At 38.6% G+C, this 23,299-nt stretch overlaps 1 protein-coding gene across 1 annotated transcript in view; it reads right to left on the bottom strand.

The window, feature by feature from the left end:
• LOC100033211 (two pore channel protein 2-like) overlaps nt 1–13,516 on the bottom strand; it is a 59,247-nt gene extending 45,731 nt beyond the window's left edge. Inside the window, exons 1-2 of the mRNA XM_056813762.1 lie at nt 12,622–13,516; nt 2,837–2,919 (exon numbers count right to left, since the gene is read on the bottom strand). Of these exons, the coding sequence (XP_056669740.1) occupies nt 2,837–2,919; nt 12,622–12,723 (185 nt within the window). The 5' untranslated portion in view covers nt 12,724–13,516. The remainder of the gene's footprint in view (nt 1–2,836; nt 2,920–12,621) is intronic.
• Between the last annotated feature and the right edge of the window lie 9,783 nt (nt 13,517–23,299).

The following is a 23,299-nucleotide window of genomic DNA, read 5'->3' as shown; positions in this document are numbered from 1 at the left end:
TCAGCTACTTCTTACAGATGGGTACCTCTTCAGTTCCCAGGTTTTTTTCTCTCAGTCTTTTTTCCAGGCTGTACACAGGACTCCCCCCTTATATATTCTATGCCTCAGCTGGTCTGTTTGTCATATCCTGCATACTACATTCCAACTTCTGCCTCCAGACATAGCTGGAATGTCCCTCCTCTTCACCTGTGCCTCATGGAATCCTTAGCTTAGTTCCAGAACCACTTCCTTCAGTAGATCTGTCCGGACTCCTTTACTTATTCATGTATTTCTCCTCTCCTTTCCCTCTCCCCAACTACTAATTACTGGAGATTTGTGGGGAGGAAGTATATATCTTAAGTTTACTTAACTGTGGACATATCACATCCATCTTATAGAATTTAAGCTTCTAGAGGGCAGAAATTGTCTTAATCTTGTATTCCAACACTTAAATCAGTCTTTAGAACATAGTAGGTACTTAATAAATGCTTCTTGATTGATTAATTGTAGCTTTAATTCCTTTTGCTTTAGTTTCTGATGATTACTTTTCATTATATTCTTTTCAGTTTTATTTAAACAAAAATTAGATGATTAATGTGAGGGAAACAGAAAGTTAAGATAAAACACTTTCCCTGTTCTAGTGGGGGAAGGAGACACAAAAAGAGAGGCTTGCAAGATACAGCATTGCAATGTAAGTTGCAAGAGGTACAGAATAAAATATTGGATGAGTTCTGAAAGGAAAGGCTTTTCTCTTAGGGAGCTCAGGTCATGGAGCAGTAGTCCTGAATTTGGACTTTAAAGGATGGATAAGAACTCAAAAGAAGACTGTTAACTTAGACTTTTTTTAGAGATTTACTAACATCCACAGAACTCTCTGGTTAATATGTATCAATAGGACAAATAAATCTAACAAATATTTATTAATGTAAACCTTTATTACTATGTGTAAGTCACTAGGGGAAATAATGAAAAAATGAATTTTTATACAAGTATGAAATCAGTCTAGCAGTTCCATTTAAGAATTTATGTTCTGGGGGCAGCTGGGTAGCTCAGTGGATTGAGAGTCAGGCCTAGAGACGGGAGGTCCTAGGTTCAAATCTGACCTCAGACACCTTCCAGCTGTGTGACTCTGGGCAAGTCACTTAACCCCCATTGCCTAGCCCTTACCACTCTTCTGCCTTGGAGCCAATACACAGTATTGGCTCCAAGACGGAAGGTAAGGGTTTTTAAAAAAAAAAAAGAAGAAGAATTTATGTTCTAATAAAATAATAGATAATAGAAAAATAACCTCATTTATCTGCTGTTTGCTCAACTTTTATTGATAGCCATTAATAAGTCACATTGAGTTTTAAAGTACCTCCTGAATGACAAAGAGCAAAAATTGTTAGGTGGTAGAGTGAAGAAAGTCTTGGCTTTGAAGTATGAAAGATTTGGGGTTTATTTTCTCTTTCTGTTTCATTTTCCTTATTTGTAAATTGGTGGATTTGATCATCAAATGAGAGACAGGTCACAAAAACCCAGTGAGCAGAGAGTAACCAAAAGAAAGTAACCAACAAGGTCAAATGCTGTAGAGAGGTCAAGAAGGATAAAGGCTGAGAAAATGCCATGAGATTTAGCAATTTAGAGACCATTCATAACTTTGATGAGAGCAGTGTAGTGTAGGGAAGAGTGATTTGAAGTCAGGAAGGAAGGATTCAAGTTAAGTCAAGAAATGAACATTTATTAAGCATCTACTAGGAGTCAGGTGCTATGCCATCTTCAGACACCTAATGCATGTGTAACCCTGGACAAGCTAACCTTTGCATACCTCAGTTTCCTTATCCATTAAGTAAAGGGGTAGAATTCAGTGGTCTTTAAGGTCCTTTCCAGCACTAGATTTATGATCCTATGAATGATGAGGTCAGAAGCCATAATACAAATGGTTGAGAAGTGAGTAAGAGTTATGAAAGTGGAGGCAATGAGTATAAACAGAAATGTAGCTGAAAGAAAGAGGAAAAATACAAGACAATAGCTTCAAAGAATGGTAGGATCAAGTTGAGGTAGTTTTAAAGTATGGGAAGAACTTAACACATATTTGTAGGGAACAGGGAAGGAATCAGTGCTTAAGGAGAGAATAAAAATTAGTAAGAGAAGCAAGGAAGGAGTGTGGGAGAGAGAAAGAGAAAATATGGAGGTGATTCCTACAGGAGAGAAAAGGGATGATGTGATCAAGGGCATAGTTACATTTGGCAAGGATAAGGGCCCTTAATCATTAGACTGGGGTAATGGAGAATAAAACACAGGATTAGGTGAAGGCATGATAAGGTGCAGAAAGAGAGAATTTACAAAGAATTTTCTTAGTAGAATATGAGAGAATTTTTTCAATGGAGAAGGTAGCAGAGGTCTGAGAAGTCAGATTTGAAATAGTTGCTGGGATGAATAACAAATAATCTATTAGGGAGGAATGAAAGGACTATTGTGCTGTAGTGAGGGGCCCACCTGAGAGTGAATAAACATTTTATATTGACTAGAACTCCTCCAAATAAAAACTGAGAAATAAAATGTATTTACTTACAACAAAATCTAATATAAAATGGGTTTCTCTTATGTAGTTTCATTAACTAAGACAAGAAACCCATTAACAGGAAGAAAGTTTTGAAATTCTTTTAAGATTAGATCTTATTCTTTTCCTATAGCATTTCCTGATATTTGTTGTGTTTCTACTATGCTTCATACAATACTTTTCACAGAAAACTTTTAAAATGTCACATTGGATTTTGTAAATGGAAATGCCCCATCTAACATACTTCCCAAATATGTAGGCACACATAGATACAGAGGCAACATACACATAAAAATACACATACCCATTCATTACCTGATAGCCTGAGGGGAAGTTTCAAATGGAATATTTCTATTGTATTGGGCATCATAAACGTAGGCAGCAGCCAGCAAGAGGTCCTAAAGATTTCAAAAGGATATAAATGAGATTGTCTTAATACTGAAAGTAAAGAACATGTTCCCTAGCTACTTGTTCCAGCACTAGTTACTTTCATTTATACCCTGACTCACTAGCAGAATGTTCCTTGCTCCCCATTGTCATTTCTGAGCTCCCCCTTTACCACTATCCCTCAGTAACTCCCCTACCTTTGGAGTTCACCAAATCCATATTTTATTATCCAATCAAAATTCTGGTGGTTGTGGTTTCCAGGATGCTCTCCTTCCTTCAATAAGCTCAGTGCCTGACTCAATCTTTCTTTCCTCCTTAACTCCTGTCCTCATACTAAAGGACTTTAACACACATATTGATAATCATTCAAACACTAAATTCCCAGTTCCTCAACTTACAAATTTCCCATGACCACAACTATACAGGGAGATGGTAATATGCTCAATCTTGTCTTTATTCAAAAGTCTTCCTTATATACATGTGTTCATGAACTTTGAAATTCCTTTGATGATAATCTGTTGTCATCTCACTTCTCCCTCTGCCTTGCAACTCCAAACCCTATTCCCTGTCCTCATCATAGTCTCCAGTTCCTCAGCTCAGTTCTTTTGTACACTATCACCTCCTCACTGCCTATATTTTCTTCTCTTCCCCATTTTGATCCCTTGATGAACCAGTTCAATTCTCCAAAATTCTCTTCTCTCAAGTCCCTTGTCCCATTATCCTATTAAAAATATTATCCTGTCAAAGCCCAACTGTTGCTCCTGCCTACATGCTATTGAATAAAGCTCAATAAAAATCAGCAAAGCTGCTGACTGGATCCCCTAATTTATGTTATATCTCAACTGGGCCTTCACTGGGGCAGGTGATTTTTTTCTATTTCCCAATCGGTTTGCTCTTATTCACAACAGTAATGTTTCCAAACATTTCATCCCTCCCCATAGCTCTCCATCCTCTGAATTGATATCCTTTCCTCATATCTCGTGGGGAAAAAATGAAGCCACTCACTGAGAGCTCCTTCTTCTTTCCTCCCCCTCCCCCTACATCACTCACCTGCTTCGGCTATTATTTTCTCTCTCATCTATTTCATATGAAGAGATGGCCCTTCTCCTTGCCAAGGCAAACCTCTCTACCAACATAAGTTATTCCGTTCTATCCAGTCTTCTCCAGCAGACTACTCCTTCTATCATCCTTACTCGCTTGTTAATCTTCAATGATCTCTCCCTATCTACTGGCTACTTCCTTCCTGCCTCTGAACATAGCTATGTTTCCCTCATCCTCAAAAGACCTCCCTTTGAGTCATCCATCCCTAACATCCTAAATCTCGCTCATATTTTGTGGCTGAACTCCTCCATTTCCTTTTCTCTCAGTCCTTTCTTAACACTCTTCAGTCTGGCTTCTAACCTCATTATTCAACTGAAATTACTCTCTCCAAAGTTACCAATAATCTCAATTGACAAATGTAATGGCCTTTTCTCAATTTTATCCTCCTGAATTCCTCTGCAGCCTTTGACACTGTTGATCACCTTCTTGATGTTTTCTTCTGTCTAGGTTTTTAGGAACCTGCTCAAGTCTGATTCTCCTCCTGTCTACTTATTCTCTGTCTCCTTTCCTGGATCTTTATTCAAGTCACACCTACTAGTGATGCCGCTGCCCTGGCTCTCTTCTCATTCTGAACCATTTTACTTGATGATCTCATCAGCTTCCATGGATGTAATTGTCACATCCATGCAAATGATTCTCTGATTGTTTGTGTTAGCTCCAACTTCTTTCCTGACTGCCAACCTTACATTTCTTTTATTTCTAACTGCTTATTAGACTTTTCTAACAAGATGCACTGCACATTCAACATGTCCAGAATGGAATTCATTATCTTCCCCATATACCCAAAGCCTCCTCTCTTCCTAACTTCTCTTACCTTTTTTTTTAACCCTTACCTTCTACCTTGGAATCAATACTGTGTATTAGTTCCAACACAGAAGAGTGATAAAGGCTAGGCAATGGGGATTAAATGTCTTGCCCCCAGTCACACAGCTAGGAAGTGTCTGGGGACAGATTTGAACCTAGGACCCCCCTGTCTCTAACTTCTCTTATTTTTGAGGGTACCCCCAACCTCCCAGTCACCCAGGCTCTCAACCTAGCAGTCATCCTAGACCCCTTATTCTCTCATTTCTCATACCCAATCAGTTTCCAAGACTTTTAGTCTCTACCTTAATCATATCTCCTGTACATGTCCCTTCATTTTCTCTGAGATAGTGAAAACTCTGGGGAGGGCCCTCATCATACTTGGACTATTTTAACAGCTTTGTTGTTGGATTCTCTACTTCATACCATACCCCCATTCCAGTCTAGCCTCTACACAGCTGTCAAAATAATTTTCCTGAAGCACTTTAATAAATGTTTGTTGACTGACAATTTACAATTAAAAAAAAAAAGTAAACTGTTTTTACAAATTGCTTGAACTTCTTATCTTCCCCAGAAATGGGAAGGGGAAAGAAAAACAATTTCAACTATTTCCCATAGTTATGTATCAAAATTGAAGAAATCCCCAATACTAATTAAATAGTAATCTTTCAAATCTCACTTCTAAAAAAATTCTATTTTAGCCTAACATGAAGCAAATGCCAGTTCTCAGAAACATTTAATTTATAGCAAGATTTTATGTTGATATTAGTTTGGAGTTTTTGTTCATTTCTATGTTTACACACCAATCATTTCATCAACATGAGGAACTATATTCTCTTCAATGATGCAGAAGGACAATTTGCCTGTAATTTACCATCTCAGACACTACCGACCAACCAACCAGAATAGCACTTACTTTGTACCAGAAAGTGTGCTAAGGTAACTACTCATTCAAGCCTCACTACAACCCTGGGAGGCAGATACTATTATGATCCCTATTTTACAGATGAGGAACCTGACACAGATTTAGTGCCTTGCCCAGGGTCACACACAACTAGTAAGGGTCTGAGGTCACAGGTTTTTCTGACTCCAGGCCCAGTTTTCTATCCACTGTGCCACCAAACTGGAGTTCTTTTTCTACTAAGATCTGAGAAGCTTATAATTCCTTGGCTTGTCTTAATGATAATTTTATCCTTCAAGAGGTGAAAGAACCTACAAGGGGAAATTTTATCTTGGAACTGATTCTCACTAACAGGAGGGGATTGGTTTCTAGGGTGGAAATGATGGAAGCCTTGTGGGGAAGTCACCACACTCTCCTAGAATTTATTTATTTTGAAAAACTCTTCACTTCTGTCTTAGAATCAATACTGTATATTACTAGGCAAAGGTGGGGTTAAGTGACTTTCCCAGGGTCATATAGCTAAGAGGTATCAGAGGCCAAATTTGAACCCAAGACCTCTCATCTCTAGTCCTGGCTCTCAATTCACTGAGCCACCTAGCTGTCCCCTCTCCTAGAATTTATAATAGAGAAAAAGAAATCAGGTGGATTCAAGCACCTTGAGTTTTGGGAAAGCAGATTTCAAAGGATTCAAAAGAAGGATAAGTAAGATTCCATGGACTAAAATCAGTTAGGGTAAGCTTAAGAGAGATGAAAAGGCTCAAGAATAAAATTCCAAAAACGCCATGGGAAACAATTCTAATTGGGAAAAATAGAAATTGCCTAAGAGATGAATGTGAATACAAAAGGAATTCAATGATCAACTTAGATTATTTTTTAAAGAATGTACAGAAAATGCTAGCACATTAAGGTAACAGAGAATTAATATAAAGGCATGATGATGCAGTCCTATAAAAAATCTGTGTCAGAATGAGCTGAGATTGGCAAAGAAAGCTAAGTACAACAACAAAAAAAAGATTTTTAAAAGCCATAATGAGTTGGGGGCAGCTGGGTAGCTCAGTGTATTGAGAGCCAGTCCTAGAGATGGGAGGTCCTAGGTTCAAATCTGGCCTCAGACACTTCTCAGCTGTGTGACCCTGGGCAAGTCACTTGACCCCCATTGCCTAGCCCTTACCACTCTTTTGCCTTGGAGCCAATACACAGTATTGACTCCAAGACAGAAGGTAAGGGTTTAAAAAAAAACACCATAATGAGAAGTGCAGCTAGGTTGCTCAGTGGCTAGAGAGACAGGACATCCTGGGTTAAAATCTGACCTCAGACACTTCCTAGCTGTGTGATCCTGAACAAGTCATATAACCCCCATTGCCTAACCCTTACTGTTCTTCTGCCTTGTAACCAATACAAAGCAACTATTTTAAAGTAGGGGTTTTAAAAATCATAATGAGATCCCCAAACATTAAATCAGGGTCTTCTGCTTTGGGTGAGTGAGATGATAGCTGACAACAGAAAGAAGTCTGAGTAGACCATCGTTATTTTGCTAATGTTCTCTGCCAAGGAGAATGAACTTTGCACTGGAAATGACTGAATAAAAATGATTAACAGAGACTTGATCTTCAAGATAAATAAGAAGCTGCTAGGAGCACTGAGTTGCCCCTAATGAGTTCATGTTATCTTTCCTCAGGTAATTCATGCCCAGGGATGACACTTATGACTGCTGAGCCACAGATGGCCACGTTTAAAAGATCATAGAGAGTTGGAAAGGTACAGTAAGCCTGGGGAAAGGTGAATGTCCTGATCTTCCCTTCAAAAAAGGGAAGAGAACAGATTCTATCAACCATAGGGTAGAGAGCTTTACTTAGAGTGCTTAAAAGATGCTAGAGTGGATCAATAAAGAGATAGTGAACATTTAGAAAAAGGAAGTAGTGATTACAACAGTTTTAAGAACAGGTCACTGACAGACAATAGTAAGCATTTCAATTCTTGCTATATTGGTTCTTTTAATTCTTCCAGATTATTCCACATAAAATATTTGCAATCATTCAATGAAGTTTTATAAATTTCTATTCATGGTTTTTAGAATTATAGGTAGAATCAAATTTTGTATTTAGTGATTATAATTTTTTAAAAGACCAAATTACACCAGATAAACCTTCATTTCTTTTTTGGCAATTCTAAACTGGCCAACTAGAAGAATGAAGTAGATGCAGTTTACTTTGGTGTTGTTGTTCAGTCTTTTTAGTCATGTCTGACTCTTTATGACTCCATCTGAGATTTTCTTAGCAAAGATACTGGAATGGTTTGTCATCTGTCTCTCCAGCTCATTTTACAGATGAGGAAATCAAGACAGAGTTAAATGACTTTCCCAGGGTCACACAGTTAGTAAGTGACTGTGGTCTGACTTGCACTCAGGGCTTCCTGATTCTGAATCTGGTGCTCTATCTACCTTGCCACCTTGCTTCAATACAGATAAGGTATTTACATAAAAAGCTCATACAGAGGGGATGGTGACAGCTAGATGGTTCAATGGACTGAGAGCCAGGTCCAGAAACTGGAGGCCCTAGGTTCAAATGTGGCCACAGATACTTCCTAGCTGTGATTCTGGATAAGTCACTCAACCCCCATTGCCTAGCCCTTATTCTTTTGACTTGGAACCATTACACAGTATTGATTCTAAGATGGAAGGTGAGAATTTTTTTTAAATGCTTATGCAATCATGAGTGGTGTGGAAAAGCATAGTTTCCACAACCACAATACTCTTCCCCACATCACACTTCATAGGGATCATCATTTATTTCTAATACCACAATTTCAGGACATTAACAAGCTGAAAAGTGTCCAGAGGAGACAGTGAGGATGATGATGGTCCCTGATTTCATGGCACATGAAGATCAGCTGAAGGAATTAGACTCAGGCAGCCCCTGATGACTATCTTCGGTCCTCACGTGGAAGAGGGACTAGACTTTTTCTATTTGACTCCAGAGAACAGAACAATTGATAGAAATGATAAAACTTCCTAATAATCAGAGTTGAACCAAAATGCATTTGGCTGACTCCAGAGGTGCCAAGTTCTTTCTCAATGGAAGTTTTCAAGCAAAGGCTGGAGGAGTACTTGTGGGGACACGCTATTGAGGAGCTTCTTTCTCATTAGGAGTTCAGCTAGATAGTTCCTGGGTTTCCTTTCAACTCTCAAATTAAGACGAACCTTTGAATCCCCAAAGAATTTTTAAGTGTTCAGAAAGCCATGAAAACATTAAAGCCATGAAAACTCAAAGAGGATTGAAAAAGCCATAGTAATATGGCTAGGAGAGGGGTATGCTATGTAACCAGCTCTTAGTAGCTCCAGGACTATTAAATTTTCAGTTTGAGCAGTTACATCTCAGAAATCTCAAATCTCTACAAATTAGGGCTTGATTTATTGTTTTGTTAATTGTCAAGATTTAAGAAACTGTTAATAAAACTTAAAAGTGTGTATGTGCATATGTTTTGGGGGGGCCCTCCAAGAGAGCACCAATGTTTAACATTTACCAGCACATCCTTGTATTCCTCTCTAAATACTGCTTCAGTTCAGTAGGAATCTAATAGATGGCTCAAGGAATGAAAACATCATCAGACTGGAGGCCTGGTGAATGTAAGATAATAGTCAGCATCAACATAATAAAGATGGCATCCATTATACCGTTTGAGCTTTACAGCACCCCTGTTAATCAGGTATTATTGAAATGTTGTTCCCATTTTACAGATGTTCAAACTGAGGCTTAGAGAGTTAAATGCCCTGCCCAAGGGCTACACAGTTAATTAGTACTAGTGCTAGGATTTTAGTCCAGTCTTTATTCACTTCCAGCCTAGCTTTTTATCCAATAAACCATGATGCCTTGTGCTATTATTTTTTGTTAATGGCTACAATGATAATACAAGAAGATGGATGATAGCAAAGCAGTTTATGCATCAGGACTCTTACAAAGAAGGAAGGGCATTAGACATGTCTGGGGAATAGTGAGCAATTGACTAGAACAGTGGAGAATAAAAGTAATAAAATATATATACATGGAATTAGAAACTAGGAAAGTACAGAAGATGCTAACTATATTATGATTATGCAAGCATAATAAAAATAAATGCCCTTTTTGAGCTTGATGTGAAAATAAAGCTCAGAAAGATCAAATGGTTTGGAGGAGGTCACACAGGCAATAATAATAGTTAGTATTTATGTAGCACATTTACATCCCCAAAACTTTATTTCCTTGCTTTATTTCATTTGATCCTCCTAACAACCCTGGGATAGAAATGCTGTTATCTCCATTTACAAAGGAGAAAACTGTGTTAGACTGAGGTCAAGTGCCTTGCCCAAGGTCACGCAGCTAATTAAATGTCTGAGGCAGGATTTGAACTAAGAAGTCCTCCTGAATCCAAGTCCAGTACCCTATACCCTGTGCCACCTAGTTGCTACAAGAACAGCAGTTCAATAAGATTTGTTGATTTGAATGAAAGGGTTTTTTTCCTTCTCCTTGTAAAAGTATGCAAATCTAATGCTGAATCAACTGGAGATTATAGCTGCTCTAAGTCAGAGTTTGTGCAGAGGGTACTTGTCTACACATTGCCTCTACACCAGCTCCTTTACTGACTTAATTAGTAACTCTTTAGATTCAAGTTCACTGTTATCTTGTAAAAAGGAATTCCCTTAAGAAAGAATCAGCTGAAGTTCAAGGGGAGATGATTGTTTTCTACCAAAGACACAGCAAAACTAGAGAGAAGGAAACAAAGGTCAGATTTGAGAAGAAAGATACTGACTCTTGCCACTGGTCAGCACTCTATTCAGCCTTCTCAGTATTTGTGGCACTGAAAGCTCTGAAACACTTCCATTACTTCAGTTATACCCTGTGACTTTCAACCACAGAATTTTTTTAAAATACTAGTTTAAAAACTTTAAAATAATTTTAATTCTTTGGCATCATGGTGTTTTAGAACCTTAAGATCAGTAAATCTACCCCCTTTCATTTCACAGAAGATGAAACTGAGGCTCAGAGAGGTAAAGTAACTTAAATAAAATCACACAGCTAGAGAGTAGCATACCTCAGACAAGATACCAGTTCTCTTGACAACTCTTCCTACTAAATCACACTACAGTCATTATTAACTCTTCCCATATTCTTCCCATGGAAACAACTATATTTTCTGTCAGAATCCAAGAATGGGCAGTTCTCTAAGCTGAACAATAATCATGGTAGAATAACATAGCTGAATTATATAGATCATCTGTTTCTAACTTGCCTCACAGTCACAGGTAGAAGTCAAATTTATGGAGATTTTCTCAATTTGGAGAAGGAAGATAGATTTCCCAGCATTCCTATAGAGACTGAGCTTGGAAGACTGGAAGCCAAGAAAGTAAAAGAAATAGTGTGATATAGTGGACAAAAACACCCAGTTTGGACATCATGTGCCTCTGAGGTCACATATTCTTTTCCAGCTTAAAGACCAAGTTAATTCATTCTTCTATTCCTTGTCCTCTCATCTGTAGAATGAAGGGTTTGGACTAGTTGATGATGCCTCTTTCAGTTCTAAATCTATGATTCTGTTTTACTTCTCATCCTTTCCCATCTTCTGAACAAATGAAATGGTTGTTGGGAAGCCTTGAATCTAGGTAGTAGGGGAGGTGGGGCAGAACACAAAAGCATAGAGAGAACAGAATGGTCCAAGCTAAAGCTCACATCCTGGAAAGTTCCCCTTCTCCCACCCCATCCCCCCAGGATTTTCTTTGAAACAGGAGAGAGAAAAGTGGGACAGGTGTTGGGTTTGGTTCTTCAGGGCCTACAGGTCAATTTAATACAAGTGTAAACTAAGATCCATTGGCTTAAATTAGGTAAACCCTTCTGTTGTATGAAGGGGATCAACATACACACAATGTTTCCTTTCCAATCGTGAGCTACTCTTGGCTGTTAACTGAAATCCTAACCATGATGTCCTGTCGTTTCCACTCCTGGTTTTGGTAATCACAGAGTAAGGAGTCCAGGAAACAATGATATGGATTCATTGAAGGGACCTAAACTAACAGAAAGTGACCAGAGGTGATGTCCCAAAGCCGAGAATAGCAGAAACATTCCCAGAACAGCCCACATGCAGGCTGGGTACCCAATTTACAATGGGGGCTTCCAAGTCACTCTCCATCACTCCAAGCAGCAACGCTCCATCTGCAAATCATGAAAGCGTGCTTAAAAAGTAGAGAGGTGAGACGATGGGATGAGGATATGGGGAGGACGGGCACAGAGACAGAGTAGGCATTTAACTTTCTCAAAAGAACTTTTCCCTGAGTTCAGAAGATTTGGAGCAGGATGGAACCTGCAAAGAACAATTCTGGGGGAAACTGCGTCTCATAAACAAAGGACTTGTGTTAAGTCCTAAAGGTAGTAAGTAGCAGAGAAGATGGAAGTCGTATTAAGCCATGCTATATGCCTTAGGTTCACAGCATTAACTTGGAAGTTTGTCTTTCCCTCCTTCTAACCCATCCCAAATCGAGCCCCAATGAACGTTAAGTGCATATAATGCCTGTTTGAATTTATACTAAACCTTTTGAAGAATGGAGGATGGCAACATAGAAAAGTGTCTAGCTGCCCTATAAAAACCTTTAGAAAAACGTTATTTGCAATCCAGAGAGGAAATAAAAGAAATACACTGCCTCCGGAAAGGAATGGGTGTAGAGTTCTAAGCCCCTTTGCTCCTTCGGCAAAATCTTCCTAAAGATAGGAGGTATTGTAGGAATTGTAAGAAACTCCCTTGATAACCATTGTTTCTCTTCTTCAGTGGGATGGAGGGAGTAAGGGGAGGGGCACTGGGGAAACGCAAGGGGTCCTCCAGTACGTAGGTTAGTGTAGACAAGGGCAGCCGCGTCCCCCCTCCCCCACCGCCACTCCACCTTTACCTCTTCTGTGGGCTGCTTCAGCTCCGGGTTAATCTGGACTGAGCTACCCTCCGCGACTGGGGGGACCTCGTTACTCGCTCCCACTTCTGTGGTGCTAGACATCTCAGGAAATATTGTGCTTCAGCCAGACCGAAGTGGACACCTCTGGTCACTTAGGTGAAAGCCTGACTTGAGTCTGGGAGAAGTAGGAAAAGCGCAGAAAACTGGACAGTGGCCCACGGTGCTTGCAGCTAACGGAGGCTGTTGGAAGGTGCGCCCAGGCGCATTGCCTGGGCTCGGGCGAAAGGGTACATCCCTCTCAGCAGTTGAGGAGCACTGGGTTGTGCTGAAGAACTGAGGGCAGGCTCCGGAGCGCGGTGAAGGGGAGATATATAATCGCCGTTTCACGTGACTCGAGAGGCAGCGGGAACCATTTAGCAGCAATTCTTGGAAGGGAGTGGAAATTCCAGCAGCTCCAGATGCATGCGGACAGACCTACGGACTGACCCTCCCCCCAAATGGGCCTCCACGCTCGGATCTCCCCAGCTCTGGCCCCTTTCCTTTCCTTCCCTTGTCCTGACTCAGGCTGGTTGGAGTCTGACTGCTTGAAAAGGGAGGGGTCGCGTGCAGCCTAGGCAAGGAAGGAGCCCACCCAAGTGGGGTGCTGGGGAATGAGTGGCTGGAGGCTGATCAGCCCAACGTATTCTGGGAGCCGCGGTGAGGCAGAAACGTCTCCCCAAAACGCGGCTAGCTTTGGCTTTATCTGCAACAGGCTGGAGAAATAGGCTCTATGCCCAGAGGGGTCCAAAGAGAATCCTGGAGCTCTGGGGCGGTGGTTGGTACCTACCTATCCCCGGCAAAGTTCGTTCTCTTTGGACCTCTCTGGGAGGGAGGAATGCCCAATGAAAAGGAGTTGACAAAGAGCGTGGAAAACTGGAGAGTTTTCTATATAGCATCTGGAAATGCAAACTAGCAATGGTTGGTTCAGTGTTTATTTATTCCTGTCACTAAAGATAATCTCTTCTGTGCCCGGGACTCTGGGGCTTTTTTAAAAATAAGGCTTTATGATCAGTGATCCATGTTGATTAAGGGAGACTTTGAAAAAAACAAAAACTATTCATTACTCTGCCAAAGCTGCCCCACCTCATAGTTTTGAGCCTCTGAAGGTCATGAAAGTGACCTGGGATTCTCCCAGTCAGGTCAGTTTCCAAGTGATGGATTGTTTGGCTCTATGGAGTCCTGAAATGCCCTTCTAAAGATTAGAAGGGTTGGTGATTCCTATCAATGTAGGTAGGACCAGAAACTGAAAATGCAGGTTTTTCAGTGTTGAAGGCAGCAGAGCAACCATAGCACCTCATATTTGTAGACCATTTGAGTTTGCAAAATACATTACATACATTTGTTTCATTTGTTGTTCAGTGTTTGCTGCTCTTCTTGACCTCATTTAGGATTTTCTGGCAATGGTCCTGGAGGGCCATTTCTTTCTCCAGCTCATTTTGCAGATAAGGAATTGAGGCAAAAGTGACTTTCTTGGGATTACAAAGCTAGTAAGTGTCTGAGGTCACATTTGAACTCAGGAAAATGAGTCTTCCTGCCTCCAGGCCTGGTCCAGTGTACCACCTTTGAGCCTGTGAGACAAATAGCATTATTCCAATTTTACTGATGAGGCAGCTTAGGCTGTCAATAAACAAGCATTCATTACACACTTACTATATGCCAGGTACTATACCAAAGGCTGCCTCAGAGAGATTTAAATCAATTAAAAAATTAATTGTTTTGTGATTTACTTCGGGTCCAACAGCTAATAAGTACCCGAGGTGGGATCCCAATCCGTGGTCCTTCTATTCCAAGCATGACACTCTATTCATTATGTCATATGGCCTAAAAAAAAAAAAAGAGCTCATTCCTCTAGATGAGTGCCAAACTTTAATAGAGCATTGATCCCTTTTTTACTACCATAGCATAAAGACAACTGAGTTTAACACCCAACTATAGTTAGTTAGACTAATTCTGTAAGAGAGGAAACAATTGGATTAAAAGGCACCACCTCATTGTATTTCCTTTCCATCTGAGGTCCCAAGTGAACTCCTCCCAGGCCCTATTTCACACCGTCTCCTCTCCAATCCCCTCCCACAGTGATCCTTTCCCCCTCCCCTTAATGCCCTTATCTTCAAAAACTGGCTTGAGTATTAACTGAGAATATTTCAAACCCCATTAGATGAAATGAAATTTTTCTTGTTAGAGTTGCATATTAAATATTAAATTGTAATATGTATAAGAAAAATAGCAAAATATAATGGCCAATATTGGGGTCAGGAAGATGGAGGTTGAAGTGCTGCCTCTGATGTATATCAGTTGACCATAGGCAACTTTTCAGTGTTCCAGGCAACCCTCAGAACATAGACTATAGGGCTGTTTAAGTGGAGGGAGCTTTCACATTGGGAGTTTTCCACAACAGGAGATTGCCACACCAATGAAATCGGAAGGTTAGACCAGATACATATGTGTATTCGAAATGCCCAACAGAACCATGGCAAGCTTCCATGAATAACCTAGGTTTATGCAAAACTTGGTCAGAAAAGACCCTGCTATATGAGATTATTATGAAAGAACTGTGTCCCTAGAAGTCTGAAGCCTGTCCTGATATTTAGAAAAAGAAAAAAATTTCAAATATAAACCCAAACTAATATGCCTTCCTTTCCCAGATGTCTAAGAACATGCTTGATGTAATAGGTGCTAAGTACTTGGTGAACTAAAATGAATTTGCATGGCCAACTCCAAAAATGGAGGTATTGTCTGGGGGCAAAAAAAAAAAGGAAGGGTGATGATACAGGGAGGAAGGGACTACAAGGAGAGTTAGCTATGAGAAGGACAGATGGAGTTGCAGGAGGAAGTTTACAGAATCAAATAGGGAACCAAGGGCAACTGGAGAAAGATTCCTGGTAGCAGCTAGTGCTCTTAGCCTCCTCCTTTATATAGAGAACTGCTTTCTTTACCTTAGGTAAAAAGTCCTATCTTGGATAAAGTGCACACAGAAATAAAATTATTCTGACTTTCAGACATTGTCTTATTTTGTTACAAAAGGCTGGGCTTGATTGATTTAATTTCATAGTAGAGTATCAAAATATACTTTGAGACTGATGAATCCATGACCTCACTAGAGATGGATTCTCCTTCAGCTCACCCAGATCACAACCCTGTCATGTTTCTCATCCAGTGTAATTCTTAATCATATCTTTCTATTATTCCTTAATAGGTGTGTTCCTGCAGTCAAGGGGAAAAAAAAGTCATTATATTGGGCAATTTAGGCCATGAGCAAAATTGGGCAAAATTCTGGCAATGAGCCTCTCCTCCAATAGCTAGACTGGTCCTCAGACAACACAGAGTCTATCCCTGGGCTGGTATTTAAAGCTTTTCCAGTTTGCTAGAAGCCACCTGAGCTTCTACTTCACTGAAATAGTCACTAAAAACACCTTGATACCATTATGAAGTCTCAGAGTAGGACTTCTGAAGAGATACAAGGATTACAAGATTTAATAAGAAAAAATTGACAGTGTTCATACTGTTCCATATGAAATGCTGGAAGTGTTTTGAATATTTCCTGTTATTGAGTATCAGCTGCAGAAGAGAGGAAAGGAGACTGCCTTATGCTGCACATTCCAATATTCTCGTATAATGTGCTCTTGATTTCCCCAACAGTAAATGCAGAGTACAATATGGCATCCTGTGTGCTGACAAAGTAGATCACAACTTTTTTTTTTCCTCCACTCAGAAGAAGGATGGCTACCAACCCTTTACTTTTGCCTCCTTACATATGGCTTGGATTAAACTATATGGCATTCCAGCAAAGGAATGCAGCTGTCTGCAGTTCTTTGCTTTAAAGTATTCAGATACAATACTGGAGCACAGAATCTAAAGGAAGAGTGTCTTTAAGTTATCAAAGAGATTCTACTTCTGTTTAGTTTCAGATAGTTTTGAATCTTTTTTTTTTTTTTGGTCTGAGATTTTTAAAAAGGCTATTTTCTCAAAATAATTCCCCTTTTAATTGTCATTTGACTTTTAACCTTATAAATATAACTAGGGTGGGGCAACTGAGGCTTTGTCCAGGAAACTAAAATTTAAAGGGCACTGACATTACTTGTACTCTTTGAACAGACAGAAAAACAACAAAAACCAGTTTTAATACTAACCAAGTTGTCAATCTTCCCATCATCAACCTCTACAGGCCTTCATCTCCCTACCATAGGGCTGAGTTCTCACTCCCTAGCATCCCCCCTCCCAAATTTGTCTTTAGAAGTCGATTCAGGGTACTTTCTTATTGCTTGTCTTTGCTCCAGAAGTTTAAAATTGTTCATTATATTTATGGTTACAAATCCACCACTCTTGCATAAATCACAGCATCAATCAGTGTCTAAAGTTGAAAGGGCTATTTAGTTTAAAAGAGTAGACTTCACAAATATGGCATTATTTGGAGTTCCATCAAAAAGTATTCTTGCTGCCCAGCTGGAATCAAATATGTTTCTGAATCTTTGGAGCTCTGTTGTTGTCTTTTTCTTTCATTCAAGCAAAGTGGGATTCTAAATTACACCAATTCAATAAACATTTTTAAAGCACTACTGTTTGCAAGGCGCACATTTGTTAAACGCTACTGTGTACAAAAGCAATGAAGAAAGAGCTGTGTATAGAAAGCTCAAACTCCGGTTATTTTAGTGTTTCTACAGTGAGTCTGGCTTAAAGGTGGTTGTTTTGGCTGCCTTTGCCATAGTTGTTTCCAGAAATTTTGCACAACGTGGAGCCTCAGTAAAAACCAATTATCTTTCAGTATGGGGCCAACCAAGAGTTACTCCCTCCCCTCTGATAATCTAGTACAAGAAGAGGGCTCTAAGCAGTCCAACAGGTCTACATTTACTCTAGAAATGTTGGAGCAATAGCAAGCAAAGCACAACCACCAGGGGCCCATGTATCCCTCAATAGTATAATTTAAATACCCTTGTTTTGTTATAACTCTACTTTTTATTTTTAAAACATTTCCTATCTTTGATTTTTTATATACCTTTAGTTTTCTAACAAAATCCTACTTCTAGTCCCTCTCTCAGAAGAATTCATACCAAATATAAAAAAGAGAAAGAAGGAAAAAAAGAAGCAGTTTATCAAAATTAATCCTATGGTACTATTTCATACCCATAATATCCCACCTCTCTTTTCTGAGGCCAAGCCTAATCATTATAATTACATTATATTCGTGTTAATTTTTTTGGCAGTGGTGGTTCTTTCCATTTAAGTTTTGGTTATAACTGTTTCCTTAATTTTGCATATATGAAGTTTATATTCAACGTTTCTAATGGTACACTAATCTATCACATTCAAGTATCAAAATATATTTGTCCGTTTTCTAATCATTGGACATCTACTTTGTTTCTAGTCCTTTGCTGCTACAAAAAGTACTGTTGTTTCTACATGTCTATCTTTTACCTCCTTGGCTTAAAGGCATAGCAGCAGAATTTATAGGCTAAAAAAAAGATGGATATTTTAGTTATTCTCTTAGCATAATTCCAAATTGCATCCAGGTAGCTCTACTTTCAGTCAATTTTTACTGAGAGTGAGCAAAGCAATAGGTACTCTGGGGGACTAGATGGGTAATGAGAGGTGACTTCCTGCCTGCATAAAAATTGCAATCTAAGGACACAAAATTTTTAAAATGGAAATAATAGAGGGAAAAGGAATGTTATCTATAGATATAGATATATAATTGTCAAAGGAAAGGACATTGGGTATGGAGGCAGGAGATCTGGGTTAAATCTCATTGCTGCCACTTACTAACTTTAAGATGTTGGTTCTTTTTTTTTTTTTTAAACTGTGTATTGGTTCCAAGGCAGAAGAGTGGTAAGGGCTAGGCAATGGGGGTTAAATGACTTGCCCAGGGTCACACAGCTAGGAAGTGTCTGAGGGCAAATTTGAACCCAGGACCTCCTGTCTCTAGGCCTGGCTCTCAATTCACTGAGCTACCCAGCTGCCCCCAAAATGTTGGTTCTTAACATTTCAGTATCAATTCTTCACCTGTAAAGTGTGGACAATAATGCCTGTACTACCTACCTTACATGGTCAATGAGTACTTTGTAAGCCATAAAATACTAAATAAATTCATTCTTTTTGGATTTGACCCAAACTCAGGATTTCACTGATGTGGGCAGTCTTGACATGGAAACTTCCCACAGCAATGCAGGTCAGCAGACTCTTAGAGTAGGACTTCGTAACTCTTTGTGTGCCCTGGATCTCTTTGGCAGATGGTCTGGTGAAGCCTATGGAACACTTTTCAAAATCATGTTTGCTAACAATTAAAGGAAATGCTAAATTTCAGTTACAGGTTAGTGAAAATAAAGATGTTAATTTTTCCCAAATCCAAGTTCAATCTGTAATCTATTCATGGACCCTGGGGACTCGTAAAGTCACCTGGGAAGGCTGAGAGGTTCAATCATTTGCCTGTGGTCACACAGCTAATATGTGTCAGGGACAGTTTAATGAATCTGTAAAATGGAGAAAATAATATCATCTACCTCCCAGGTAAAATAAAATGAGATAATAATTATAAAACACTTAGCACAGTGGCTGTGCATATTGAGTGCTATATAAATGTTAGCTTTTATTAGATAATATGGGCATAAGCAGTTCCAACAGTCCATAACTCCTTGAAGGTTTCTTGAAGTGGCTGGAAGGACTAGAAATTGGAACTATTAATTTGGGAAGTTTCATCTGAGGAAAGATGATTGAATAATGTCTTCAGAGAAGTTGTCGTGGTTTATCAAAGACAATGGGGTTAGATTAAATTATCTCTGTGGTTCCTTTTAGTTTTAAATCTATAATCCTATGCTTTAGTATTTGTGAAGGAAGAAAAGAGTTATATAACAGATTTGCTTGGCTATAGTTGAGTGGGCATAGCAGAGAGGAAACATTCTTGATTCTGCATGTTGAATTCATGAGAGAAAGGGAATAAAGGACAATATTTGTTGGCTTCTGAGGAATTTGAAATGACAACCTCAAAATGCCTTTGGAATTTTTATTGTTTTTTAATGGCTGCATCTTTCGTATTTTTTTCCATTTTCTTTTCTTTTTGTTCAAGTACATGTTAGACAAGATAGTTGCAGGTTGCTTCTAACTCTGAGGTTCTACAATTCTTTCTAGAAAACATTTCAAACTAATTGTTCAAAATGATAATAACGCGCTTCTTTCAGAACTTAAGATTTGAAAAGTGTTTTCCTCATAATAGCCCTGTGAAATACAGAGTGAGTACATTTTCTTAATTGTTTCAAAAGGGAAATTCAGGATCAGAGGGTTAAGTGACTTGCCCAGAACCATGCAACTAGTAAGTATCAGATACAAGAAAAGAACCTGTGTGCCCTGACTCCAACTCCTTTCCACAATATCATCTGTCAGGCAAAAAATAAATTACAGAATTTCCTTTCCTTTTTTTTTTTTGAAAATTTTATTTAATTAGTCAATTTAGAATGTTTTTCCTTGGTTACAAGAATCATATTCTTTCCTTCCTCCCCCCTCCCCCATTCCTTCCCATAGCTGAAGCACAATCCCACTGGGTATTACATGTGTCCTTGATCAAAACCTATTTCCATGTTGTCACTGTTTGCACTAGGATGATCATTTAGAGTCTACATCCTCATTCATATCCCCCTCAACCCATGTAATCAAACAGTTGTTTTTCTTCTATGTTTATACTCCCAGTTTTTCCTCTGAATGTGGATAGTGTTCTTTCTTGTAAATCCCTCTAAGTTCTTCTGGATCACTGCATTGCCACTAATGGAGAAGTCCATTACATTTGATTGTACCACAGTGTATTGGTCTCTGTGTACAATGTTCTGGTTCTGCTCCTCTCACTCTGCATCACTTCCTGGAGGTTGTTCCTGTTCACATGGAATTCCTCCAGTTCATTATTCGTTTGAGCACAATAGTATTCCATCACCAACATATACCACAATTTGTTCAGTAATTCCCCAATTGAAGGGCATCCCCTCATTTTCCATTTTTTTGCTACCACAAAGAGCACAGCTATGAATATTCTTGTACATGTTTTTTTTTTCCTTATTATCTCTTTGGGGTACAAACCCAGCAGTGCTATGGCTGGATCAAAGGGCAGAAAGACTTTTAGCACCCTTTGGGCATAGTTCCAAATTGCCCTCAAGAATGGTTGGATCAATTCACAACTCCACCACCAATGCATTAATTTCCCAACTTTGTTACATCCCCTCCAACATTCACATGTTATCCAATCTGCTAGATGGGAGGTGATACCTCAGAGTTGTTTTGATTTGCATCTCTCTGATTATAAGAGATTTAGAACACTTTTTCTTGTGCTTATTAATAGTTTTGATTTCTTTAACTGTAAATTGCCTATTCATGTCCCTTGCCCATTTATCGATTGGGGAATGGCTTGATTTTTTGTACAATTGATTTAGCTTTTTATAAATTTGAGTAATTAAACCTTTGTCAGAGGTTTTTGTAATGAAGATTTTTTCCCCACTTTGTTGCTTCCCTTCTAATTTTGGTTGCATTAGTTTTGTTTGTACAAAACCTTTTTAATTTAATGTAATCAAAATTATTTATTTTACATTTTGTGATTTTTTTTCTAAATCTTGCTTGGTCTTAAAATCTTTCCTTTCCCAAAAGTCTAACATGTATACTATTCTGTCTTCACCTAATTTACTTATAGTTTCCTTCTTTATATTCAAGTCATTCACCCATTCTGAGTTTATCTTGGTGTAGGGTAGGAGATGTTGATCCAAACCCAGTCTCTCCCATACTATCTTCCAATTTTCCCAGCAGTTTTTATCAAATGGTGGGTTTTGGTCCCCAAAGCTGGGATCTTTGGGCTTATGATAGACTGTCTTGCTGAGATCACATACCCCAAGTCTATTCCACTGATCCTCCTTTCTGTCTCTTAGCCAGTACCATATTGTTTTGATGGCCACTGCTTTATAGTATAGTTTGAGATTGGGTACTGCTAGACCACCTTCCTTGACTTTTTTTTCATTATTTCCCTGGATATCCTTGATCTTTTTGTTCTTCCAAATGAATTTTGTTATGGTTTTTTTCTAATTCAGTAAAAACTTTTCTTGGCAGTTCAATGGGTATGGCACTAAATAAGTAAATTAGTTTGGGTAGGATTGTCATTTTTATTATGTTAGCTGATCCTACCTATGAGCAATTAATGTTGTCCAATTATTTAGATCTAGTTTTAATTGTGTGGAGAGTGTTTTGTAGTTGTGTTCATATAGTTCCTGTGTTTGTCTTGGCAGATAGATTCCTAAGTATTTTATATTGTCTAGGGTGATTTTAAATGAAAGTTCTCTTTCTAATTCTTGCTGCTGAGATGTGTTGGAGATATATAGAAATGCTGATGACTTATGTGGGTTTATTTTGTATCCTGCAACTTTACTAAAGTTGATTATTTCTTCTAACTTTTTAGTTGATTCTCTAGGATTCTTTAAGTAGACCATCATGTTATCTGCAAAGTGATAGCTTGGTCTCCTCATTACCTATTTTAATACCTCCAATTTCTTTTTCTTCTCTAATTGCTACTGCTAGTGTTTCTAGTACAATGTGAAATAATAGAGGTTATAATGAGCATCCTTGTTTCACTCCTGATCTTATTGGAAAGGCTTCTAGTTTATCCCCTTTGCAGATGATGTTTGCTGATGGTTTTAGATATATATAGATATATAGATATATTATTTTTAGGAAAGGCCCTTCTATTCCTATATTTTCTAGTGTTTTCAATAGGAATGAGCAATGTATTTTGTCAAAGGCTTTTTCTGCATCTATTGACATAATCATGTGATTTTTGTTGGTTTGTTTGTTGATATGGTCAATTATGAGGATGGTTTTCCTAATATTGAATCATCCTTGCATTCTTGGTATAAATCCCACTTGATCATAATGAATAACCCTTTTGATCACTTACTGGAGTCTTTTTGCTAGTATTCTATTTAAGATTTTTGCATTCATGTTCATTAAGGAGATTGGTCTATAGTTTTCTTTCTCTTTTCTACAGCTGTGTTTTGCTTTTTTAATCAGTCCCCCTAATTCCCACCCTTATTTTACTTCCCTTTCTACCCCCCCTTCTTATTCCCCTCTAATTTTATTTACAGTCTTTTTAAACTGCCCCCCACCCTCTCCCTCTCTTGTATTGCTTCCCTTCCCACCAGTCCATTTGTTACCCTTCTACTTCTCTATAGGGCTTGAATCAATTCTCTGCCCCAGTGGATCTGATTGTTCTTCCCTCTTTGAGTCAATTTCAATACACATAAGAATTCAGTATTTCCTGTCTCCAAGCTCTTTACTCTTCCAGTTTATTGGTGTTCTCCTCCACTCCCACCATGCACTTCTTTATGACATATAAATTTACCCCATTTTGTTTCTTTTCCCACTTCTTTTAGTATTAACCTCTTTTTTACATATATATTTATTTATTTATGCATACATATATCTATATACATATTTATGTCTTGGCATTTCATCCTATACAGTTTGTCACTGTTCCCTCTAAGTATAATTCTTCTAGCTACCCAGGTGATAATAACAATTTTTAAGAGTTACCCATATCCTCTTTTCCTTATAGTGATACATATCATTTTAACTTATTGGGTCTCTTAAAAAAAAAAGGTTGTTTTTTTTTTCTATTTCTTAATTA

The sequence above is a fragment of the Monodelphis domestica genome, chromosome 1, assembly GCF_027887165.1.
Source record: "Monodelphis domestica isolate mMonDom1 chromosome 1, mMonDom1.pri, whole genome shotgun sequence".
In the NCBI taxonomy this organism is placed as follows: Eukaryota; Metazoa; Chordata; class Mammalia; order Didelphimorphia; family Didelphidae; genus Monodelphis; species Monodelphis domestica.
The sequence above is the reverse complement of the archived record's forward strand: the minus strand, read 5'-3'. Positions and strand labels throughout refer to the sequence as shown.